General features: G+C 48.5%; 1 protein-coding gene across 1 annotated transcript; it reads right to left on the reverse strand.

The window, feature by feature from the left end:
- Nucleotides 1-4367: 4367 nt before the first annotated feature.
- RGS16 (regulator of G protein signaling 16) lies at nt 4368-10147 on the reverse strand. Its single transcript, XM_023203498.3, has 5 exons — nt 9940-10147; nt 8978-9088; nt 8155-8219; nt 7701-7867; nt 4368-6247 (listed from the first exon to the last, which is right to left on the reverse strand). The coding sequence occupies exons 1-5, from the start codon at nt 9981-9983 to the stop codon at nt 6026-6028; spliced, it is 609 nt and encodes a 202-aa protein (XP_023059266.1). The 5' UTR covers nt 9984-10147; the 3' UTR covers nt 4368-6025.
- Between the last annotated feature and the right edge of the window lie 411 nt (nt 10148-10558).

Below are 10558 nucleotides of genomic sequence, written 5' to 3' on the forward strand. Positions count from 1 at the left end.
GAAAGAAAGAAAGAAAGAAAGAAAGAAAGAAAGAAAGAAAGAAAGAAAGGAAGGAAGGAAGGAAGGAAGGAAGGAAGGAAGGAAGGAAGGAAGGAAAAGAAAGAGAGAAAGAAAGAAATATTACACTGATGTTCTCACATCAGTAATATGAGAATGGTTTGGAATGGTTTGATGTTATGTAGCAATGGCTAACTGATATAGCTACTTGCTAGCTCTTTGAATTTGGGCAATTTACTTAAACTTTCTAGGCTTTGATTTCTGTGTCTATAAAATAAGGATGATAATAATAGTAGCTAACTTATAGGAGTATCATGAGGATTACAGAAATTAACATATGTGAAGGATTTAGAACAGTGCCTGCCACATACAAGCAGCTACCATTTTTTGAACACTTACTTTTAAGTGCTATGATAAATATTTTTCCTAAATGTTCTCATTGCCATCACAAAAGTCCTATGAAGACAATGTTACTGTTATTCACATTTTACAGGAAAAAGTGAGGCTCTGAGAAATTGAGTAATGTGCTACAGTTTACTCAGCTGATAATAGCAGATGTGGAACTTAATTCAATTGCCTAACTTCCAAGCCTGCTGACTCCATGATTAGGTTATCCCACGCTGCCTGTGAGGCTGCCCCTTGGAAATGTGAGATTAACTGAGCTAAGGCAATTCTCCTTCCCAGCACGGAACAGTCACTTAAGTGGCATTCCATTACAAATATAAGATTAATCCACACATTGTTGCTTTTCTCAAATATTAAATTGAATCATTCTCCTGGTTACAGATCAAATCTTGAAAACCACCAACATTGTAAATCAAGAAACGTCTTTTCTAAATGATGGGGACTCCAACTCCATTATCCAGCACCTAACCGCCGTATATATCTCTTACCCTTAGGAACACACCTCTGTTATGTAAATTTCAAATCTTTCTTTTCTTCCTTAAAGCAATTTGAATATAACTGGACCAATTTAAAGGATTCATGACAGCAAATTATTTTGCAGTCAGCAAGGCAATAGGCCCTGACACTTTTTTTTTAAATTGGAGTTTTGCTCTTGTTGCCCAGGCTGGAGTGCAATGGTGCGATTTTGGCTCACTGCAACCTCTGCCTCCTGGGTTCAAGCAACTCTCCTGCCTCAGCCTCCCAAGTAGCTGGGATTACAGGTGCGTGCCACCATGCCCAGCTAATTTTTTGTATTTTTAGTAGAAACGGGGTTTCACCAACGGGGCTGGTCTCGAACTCCTGACCTCAGGTGATCTGCCCGCCTCAGCCTCCCAAAGTGCTGGCATTACAGGCCTGAGCCTCCACGCCCAGCCCCCTGACACCTTTTTTCTCTCTTCTCTACAGCTTCCATATTTAAAAGTAATTTCATCCCTGTAAACTAAAGAATCTCGGTTTAACTCCTATACCTGCTGGGCTGTCTTAGTAGTGATATTAATAATTCTCATTTCTATTAAAATTTCACATGTTTATTAAAATGCATTAATAAATAAAACTACAGTGAAACAATTTAAAGCCATTGAATGTATAATTCCAAAGGAAGAAGCCAAACTTGAAAAGCTTGCATTGCCTGGAATGGCCACAGTGAGGCAGTAGAAGGTGAGAGACAAGCGGCCTTGCACAGAGGGCACATATTTGAAAACAGCGTTGGCTGACCTGGTTTGCAGGAATCCCATGGTCCCTGTAATACCCTGGCTTACTTAATGCCTCCAGCCTTCCATTTCTTTATCTGAAATTCTGGAATGCTGTAAATGTCAGATGAAATATGGTATTGAAGCAGCGAAAAAAAAAAAGTAAATTTAGAATCCTGAGTTCAAATTCTGATCCTGCCATTTTATTCAAAAAGTCAAAAGACTTTTTGACTTGACTAATGCCTACTGTATGCAAGTCACTGTGCTAAGTACTGGGAATCAGATAATAATAATAGCCAGGAGTCATGAGGCATCAACATTGTGCTGCACACTTTTATTTCATTCAGTGTTCCCAGTGAAGCTTACTCTTATTATCCTCATTTTACAGCTGAGGGGACTGAAGCTGAGGCTTAAGCAACTTTCCAAGGTGAATGTCCAGGATTCCAACTCAACATTCTAACTCCACAGCTGGGACTGAAGAACCGTTTTGCTGTAGTCTCTTCTGCCCCATCTCACCAAGGTGACTAATATAACCCTGACCTTGAAGAGCTTAGTTTAATAGGAGAGCAAGGGCCATGAAGAAGCAAGGTATGGAGGAATGCCATACATGCTACAATCAAAGTAAGAACAGTGTGTCTTAGTATCATGCAAGTTGGGAGCAATTAACTCTGTACGGGGACATCTGGGAAGGCTTCACTGAGGAGGTGATGTTTTTGCTGGATTTTGAAAGTTGGCATTCTCCTCCTCACGCCTCAACCCCCAATTTTTTCTAAAAAAGAGGAGAAAGAGGTGTTCTAAGCAGACAGAACACACACAAAGAAAAAAAAGAGAGAGAGAAGGGAAAAGCCTGAGTGTGAAGGCCGTCCAGGCAGAAGATACGTCTGGAGAGGGACTTGGGTCAGGTCAGAGACCCCCTTGTGTGTCAGGATTACAGCTGGACTTTATCTTAAAGTCAAAAGTGAACCGCTGAAGGGTTTTAACATAGCCACAAAGTGCTCAGATCTGTGCTTTACAGCTGAAGACTGGCACAGTGTGGAAAATGAACCAGCGCAGGGAGAGGCTGGGGTAAGGAGACCCGGTGGGAAATTGTGGTATCCCAGATTGGAGAGGATGAGAGAATCCTCTAAGGAAGCCTCGGTGAGCCTGTGGAGAAGCTGGACCCATTGGGTCTGGGGGATTTCGATGCACTCAATACATGCATGTTAAAGGCATAAAGATGGAAGGAAAGTAGTAAGAAAGGTCAAGTGTTAGTACCTCCCTGTCTTCCTAGGTCCTCCGTTCTTTCTTCCCTTATCAGTCATATACCTCCACCCATCTTTCACAGACTGGACTCCCCCACGGCATAACTGAGTTCAGATCCCCACTCTGCCACTCACTGGCCAGCTGCCCCAAGCATGGCCCTCCCTCTCAGAGCTTGTTTCCTTCTCTGGGTGATAAAGTGTTCAGACCCACTCCACAGAGCTATTGTAAGAACGAACGGAGGTCAGGGCCTGCCACAGTGTTGGTCCCCGTCTTCCTTCCCAGGCCCTTAATTTCAGGATCCTCCCTGGTGTCACCCACAGAATCACTCCATAGATCTGTGCTTAAGATGTGATTCTATAGGGCTGTCTACCCCATGTTCCTGAAGTCTGATCACTTTACTCAGACTATCAATAGGGAAGAAATAAAGGTCCATGTAAGGTCCACATCTGTGTATAAACAGATCATTCAACAGAGGAGAAACCGTTTTTTTAAGTAGTGGTAATCAGAAAAAAAGGAGAGGGATTCAGTAGGATGTAAAAGGAGAACAGGCAGACAATTGGCAGAGGAAGAACAGATTTTGATCCTTGCAAACCTACCCCCAGGGTCTCACTGTGTCCCCCAGGCTGGAATGCAGTAGAGTGGTCTCAGCTCCTGGCAGCTTTGACCTTCCCCACACAAGCCATCCTCCCACCTCAGTCTACCAAGTAGCTGGGACTCCAGGCATGTGCCACCACACCCTGCTAATGTTTGACTTTTTGTAGAGACTGGGTTTTGCCATGTTGCCCAGGCTAGTCTTGAGCTCCTGGGCTTAAGTGAGCCCCTCTCGTCAGCCTCCCTCTCTCAGTGCTCACAGGCATGAGCCACCGCGCCTGTCTCCCTCTCCCCAAATTCTTTCAAGCACAGCTCAACCCTTATTCCCTCGGCCCATGGAATGGAGCAGCCTCATGTACAGAGTGGCTTCATATACCACATCTCAGATACTTCTATGAAATTATAAAAAGAATAATTTCTTGAATATAAATTACAAAAGATTTGTAACTGAAGGTAATTACAAATTACTTTTAAAAATAAAAATCCTACCAAAGTCACCATCTAACTGATGATGTCCTGCTACTTGACCAAGCGGTACTGACCCCTGCACTGTTAGAGGCGGAACTGGGAATGGCTCATGCTGAGTCCCAGCCAGGTGGGCAAAAGATAGGGGCTCTGAAATGACAGTGGGTTGAGCCCAGTCCAATCCACACAACACCCAGCACAAGTGGGACTGTCATGAGCTTCAAAAGTCACTGACCACAGTGGTCCTCGCTAGAGCCCATCCCCTTCTCTTGACTCTGTCAGGTACCAGGTGAACATTGAGCTCTCCCTGTACTTCTGCCTGTGCCGTGGAAGCTCACTCGCCTGTCCTGTGGAATTCCCAAAAGCCAGCTCCTCCCCAGAGCTCTCCACAACACTTCCCCTTTTCCCCTGACCCACACAGCATTTGGAGACAGGATGTCATATTTGACTTTTGTTTTTATTTTCTAAGAATGTAACATGCTGAAACAGGAAAATGGGGATTGCAAACATCATTCGTATCTAGGAAACCAGCTCCATTTACCACAATAAATAAATATTTAAACAGTGAGGAGTTCCTGACAGGCTCCAAGAGGTTCCCAGCACATTCAGAGGTAGAGTCTGGTGGAGAGAGGGAGACAGTCAGCCTGAAACCCCTGCTGAGATTCTCCAGTAGAGGCAAACTGAGATTACAATAATAAATAACAAGAGCACCAACAATAACAAAAACAATGTTATGACAATCACACAAAACCAATGATACAATACACTTAAATAATCTGGAGGCGCTCATGGTGCAGAAAGAACAATGTTGATGATCCTGGGCCACAAGGGGGCTGCCCTGGGTAATTCACCTCCAGCCTGGGCTCTGCTGCAGGAGTTCCCATTAGGAAATGTTTGTTCGGTGACGCCCTGAGGTGACAAGCAGGTTCTGATTATCCCCAGTCCTGCCCTTCCAAGCAGCCTCTTCCCCCAGCTTCTGCACTCTAAGGGCGCCATGGTCCTGGGCCACCTCTGCCCACTCCAGTGGTTCATCTCATGTCCGCAGGAAAGAAACACGAGGCTCCCCTTCTATCTTGGGGCATCTCTGCCTGTTCTCATACCACACAAAAAAAAAAAAAACACTGGCTGGATTTCAGCAGGACTCTCAGGGACTGCCAAGAGATTTGTTTCCTAGGATCCTTTTCTGCCTTGTTCCACACTGCGGGACATGAGAGCCGGAAAAGCCACTCCCCGAGGCCCCCACACTTTCTTCTCCTGGGCCCTGCCTCCAAGAGACAGCACAGAACTCAGAGAGTGCACATCCAGGAAGAGGCCCCTGGGGGGTCCTGCTCACAGGTGGACCCCGTTGCAACACAGGGTCAGGGGCCACCTGCAGGGGGCCACCCAGAACACTGAGGGTGGCTCAAGCGAGCCTCCTTTCAGGGCTCTCCACTGACTTGGAAAGGGCTCACAGGCCAGTGTTTGAGGTATAAATATCTCGCATGGGGCAAGAGTCACATCAGCTTGCTGGCCTTGACATGACTGCAAGGCTGGACAGACACACAGGAGTGTTACGAGGTACAAGCTAAGGGACTCTGGGCCAGCCCAGAGGCCAGTGAGGAGGGCCAAAGGGGAAGACTCCACACCCAGGGTCCCTTCTGTGCCCAGAACAGTCTGGGAATTAGGAAAACAGGATGCGATCAGAGTCAACCGAGCAACAGGCAAAACAGCTGATCTGGGTGTCTTTCCTCCTCTCATTTCCACAGTTCCCTTTATCCACGTTTCCTAAACCACGCTAGAACACTTCCTTCTCCGGTGAGAACGAGAGCGAGTGCTAACCCCGTACCACCCTTTTTCCCCACAGAGAGCCCCACCAACCCTCATCATTAGCCCTTATTCACAGGGCCTGGAAGTGGGTGGCCCCTCTCCAGCATGAGTCCCACAGTAGCTGCAGGAGATTGCTGCTTCCCAAACAGGCTGCTGGAGCGCCTTTTTTTTTTTTTCTTTTGTCCTCTTGCACTTGCTTTGCAGAACCTGCCTCCCACACAGGGGCAGCCACCTTGGGGACGGGTGACTCAACCTCTCTTCCCAGCTGGCTTCCTCACTGCTGTGGAGACTCAGGTGTGTGAGGGCTCGGCCAGGCTGCAGCTAGACGGAGTGGCAGAGGCGGATGAGGCTTGGGCAGCCAGGTCCCGGTAAGCGGGCGACTTCAGGAAGCGTGGGTAGGAGTCCTTCTCCATCAGGGTACGTGTCTTCCCTTGAGCTGCGTCAAAGCATGTGGCTGTGGCCGTCTGCAGGTTCATCCTAGTCAGCTCGCGGGTCTCATGGTCAATGTTGACCTGCGGGAAGGAGGACACGCACAGGGTGAGTTGGAGAAAAAGGTGGGCATGGCCGAGGGAGGGCCAACGGCAGGCTGGGCATTAGAAAGAGCACCAGATGCTGCATCAGGAAGTGGGTGCTCCTGAATTGATCGCTAACTAGCTTTTCAGCTCTGGCCTTGTGCCCACATCTGATCCAGTGTCTGTCCTCCAATCTCTCAGAATTAACATGAGGATCTATCAATAATGTATACAAACGCAGTCCCCTTTCACCCTTTCTTCTACAGCAACCCTGCTTCCAGTTACTATCGGCTCTCCTGGGATTTGCACCAAGGCCTCCTACCTGGTCTCTCTGCTACCTTACCCCCCACCACCATGGTCTGTTCTCTACCCGGCAGCTACAGTGAGCCTTTAAAAACCCAACTCAGTTTGGTAGCACCTCTGTTGTCTCCTCATGTCTTTCAGAGGAAGAGCCAAAGGGGTTGCTGGGCCCCCGAGCCCACATCTGGCCATCTGCCTCATGTCTGACCTCATCTCCTGCTCTTGCCCCGCTCTCCGCAGGTCCACTTGCTCATCTGTGACTGTGACAGGCAGGCTCTGGCCATTGCATTTGTGCTTCCTGTGTTGGAATGTTCTTCCCTCCCTGAATTCTTTCATATCTCTGTTCATATGTCACCATATCAAAGAGCCGCTCCTCACTTCCCTTTACAGAATGGAAAACCTTACCTCCCCCCAGGCCCTACCTCTGGTACTCCCTACCTCTCATTTGCTGCTGTATTTTTATGAGTGCATAGCTCATCACCTGGCATATATTTGTCTAGTTGGTTACTGGCATCTTTCCCCATTCAAATTATAAGTTTCATTAGGTAAAGGACTTTGTTTGGTTCACTGTGACATACACAGTGACTGTAACAGTGTCTTGAATATAATTGGGGCTTTACAGAATTATGGGGAATCAATCAGCGGTCAGAAAACAAAAATAAGGTACAAAAGTAAGGCATTACTCTTATCTTTCCACCAGGTGGCGCTGTATTCTTTAGCAAATGCAGCTGCCATGCATCGTGGCCAGGAGGGAAGGTAGACAAAAAAATCACAGACTACAGACCTGCAGGCCTCAGGCAGGTCAGTCTGGGGACTGAGCCAGGTTATATAAGGTCCCTGTGCTGACCTTGTCTCCCCAGTTGGTAAGTGTTTTGAGCCTCTAAAAACGGATGGGTTTATAAAAATGGGTATGGATAGAAGCCGAAAAACCTGCCAATCCATCCTGCCCCATCGTGAGTCATAGGGTTAAGCACCCAGGAGTGGCACTGAGCCTGGCTTTTCTAGTCTCTGGTCACAGAAGCCCACTCACCCCTGTGCCAAGTAAGGCCCTTCTACTTCTACACCTAGCCTTTCCTCGCCACCAGCCCTCACTCTCAGAGGGGAAGGAGCAGGCAGGGTCGTGAGGATTCACTGGGCATATGGGGGCTCTAACCTCTTTAGGGGCCTCACTGCAGATGAACTCCTCAAAGATCCGGTGTGCCCTGGAGGCCAGCTTGGTAGCTGATCGGATCTTCTTGAACTCCTCACAGGCCAGCCAGAACTCCAGGTTCTCCTCACTGAACTCCGTCTTCAGGAAAGCGTGGAAAGCAGCCACTCCATCTGGGGTTGCGGGAAACAGGAGGAAACAGGTCAGCCGGAGGGACAGCAGGGAATACAAGAAGAAAGGAAAGCAATTGCACTTAATGGCTCTATTTTTAGAACATAATTTTCTTGAACAAGGACCTGCCTTTATGTGTTGAATAGAGGCTGGCACACTAGGGGATCATTATTATTATTACTACTACTACTATTATTCTGCCCAGGCTCTCAGCAGTCCTGGAGCTGGTTCCAAAGCACATGAGTATACATGTGCCACCCAGAGACAGACACAAAACTCTCCTACTCACTTTTACTGCTCAGCAGCAGGTCGAACGACTCTCTCCACCCCAGCACATCTTCTGAGAAGTTTCTACTAAAAGACAAAAAGAAAAAAAAAGAGTAAGAAAAAAAAAATCAACAAACCAAAGCATAGTACAAATTCTAGCCAGAACTCTGATGGAAAATTGTGTAAAATTCACAGAAAGGCTTGCTTGGTGATTGTTGAAGCTGACACCTCAAACTCTTAGTTGGACTTAGGGTAAGCAATAATGTTTTCTAGAGGACAATTCAGCAACCAGAAATCAAAGCCAGGGACTCTTTAGTCTTCAGTCAGTATCTCTAAGCCTGTCTCTTCTCTGTCCAAAAATTATTTCAATTCCCCTGACTCTCAAAGATTTGTTTTGTACACCTTCCCAAGGACATAAGGGCCTCATAAATAGAGATTACATCTACACATAACTCCAGAGTTTGGTACAGTTGATAGCCAATATGAAAGGGTTTCTAGGCAAGGTGCATGCTAGAGTCATTAATAAAAACCTCAAGTGGTCTTGGACTCTGTCCCAGCCCTGGATGCATGTGCAATGAAACCCCAGGTGGGAGAGTCTGCTTAACTAGGCATTCATGCCCTGTGTGCCCTTATCCGTGGATGGACTTGGAGCCCTGGAGCCACCTACCCACTCACCCATGAGCCAAGCAGTCATAACAGACCAGCAACAAGTCTCACTAAAATCTCTAGTGAGGCGTTGCCAAGATCCACCTAGCATGTCCTGGCTTCTCCTTGTATTTCCCTCCTCATGACTCCCTTCCCGCTCCCTTCCCTCTCGGAGCCCTGAGCTGGTCAGCAACACTTACTTCTCTTTGCTGTGTTTACTGCCCCACTCGAACTTGCCAGGACTCCCAGCATCGCAGCCCAGCTCTGATTTGTGAAGAAAGATCCCCAGACGTGTCTTGAACTCTTTGGCTCTGAAAAACAAATCAGGAACATGAAAGGATTCTCGTTTGCTCAGCCAGTGTGGAGAGGTTTATGTGTCCCGGAAGAGCTCTGGGTGGTGCCACCCAAAGTTTAGCCTCAAGAGTTCCTGGAAAGTCTTGGCTGTTCCCAGGGCCCAAATTGTGCTTATCAGCATCATCAACCCCAAAGCAACAGAAGCAATGTTTGAGCTATGCCATGGTAGATCTTACACTTTCCGGGTAATACACACGCTGCATATATGGGCTTTTTCCTAAAGTCACACTGATCTCTCTTCGTGCCTGCTGATTCAGAAAAGAACTCGGCATTCTTTTCAGGAGTATTTCTGAACTGTGGGAAACTGATTCCTGCCTTCATCTTTACTTTTTCCTTCCCAGCCAGTAATGACTGGAAGCTGTTGAGTTGCTCTCTGGAATATGGACACACCCTGCCCCACCACACCCCACACACAAAAAAAATCTCCCTGCCTTCCAGGGGCAGAGGAGGCAATGCCCCCAGCTCTGGTCTGAGGAATGAAAAACAAGTGCTTAAGAAATGGGCAGGCTCAGTTCTGCCTGGAAATGTCAACGTGGCCTTCCTGCAGCGGGGTCTTCAGCAGGTCACCTGAACACGACTGCAGTTTGTCAGAGGGTGGGGATGGCAGCAAGCAGAGGCCCCTTGCTTCCCTTCCCGTTGCTTTCTCCCTGCTCCTGGAATCTAAGCACGTGGCATCAAGTTCGCCTCTACCTCTCTACTTAAGCCTCTAGCGCCCCATTCCCGCGCCCACCCAGGTCCCCAGGCCTGCCGCTCCACTCCCTAAGAGTTGGTGGGACTTCCCCCAAGCAGTTGGACAAGCTCCCCTTACCTCTCCAGGCAGGTGGTGGGGAAGGCGGCCAGGGTACGGCACATGGCTGCGGGCGCCGGGCAGCACGTAGTGGGCAGGATGGTGGCAGGCTCCAGGAGGCTCCGCGAGCGCTAGGAAGCAAAGCGCGGTAGCAGGTGCTAATCAACTGGGGTTGGCTTTAGCAGCCTGCAAGCACCCAGATTCCGCGGCCGCTGCTTTAATCCCCTCGGAGGAGCGGGGCTGGGCACTGCTGACCAATCGCAGGGCGGGGCTGGCGCTGAGAAGGCGGAGGCGGGGCCCGCAGCCAGACTGGGCCGGGCGCAACTTTCGCCGCAGCTGGAGCACGCGGAGCTGCACCCTCCCCCCGGAGGACGCCGCGTGTGGAAGGAGAAGCGGTAAGAGAATTGGCACGGGGATGAGACGTGCACACCCAGTTTCCTAGGGAAAAATACCTGCCGACCTCTAGTAACAGCAGGAAACTCACGCAGCGGTGTCGTGTTGGGAGAGTTTCCACGGGGGTGGTGGGTCTGAGAGGCACATAGGGCTTTGATCGCAGGCAACTCTGAGCCTGCTGGGTCCTGAAGGACAGGCGCACAGGGTGCAAACCTGGCAAAACAGCTTCTAATTATACCGATAAGTA

Source organism: Piliocolobus tephrosceles, chromosome 1 (genome assembly GCF_002776525.5).
Source record: "Piliocolobus tephrosceles isolate RC106 chromosome 1, ASM277652v3, whole genome shotgun sequence".
Classification (NCBI taxonomy): Eukaryota; Metazoa; Chordata; class Mammalia; order Primates; family Cercopithecidae; genus Piliocolobus; species Piliocolobus tephrosceles.

Excerpts from the sequence above, each read along its gene's own strand:
- RGS16 (XM_023203498.3), bottom strand. The coding sequence starts at position 9,983 with ATGTGCCGTACCCTGGCCGCCTTCCCCACCACCTGCCTGGAGAG. Across the intron at positions 7,868-8,154 it reads CCTGCTGCTGAGCAGTAAAA|ATGGAGTGGCTGCTTTCCAC; the intron begins GTGAGTAGGAGA and ends CCGCAACCCCAG. Across the intron at positions 6,248-7,700 it reads GCAGTGAGGCCCCTAAAGAG|GTCAACATTGACCATGAGAC; the intron begins GTTAGAGCCCCC and ends TCCTTCCCGCAG.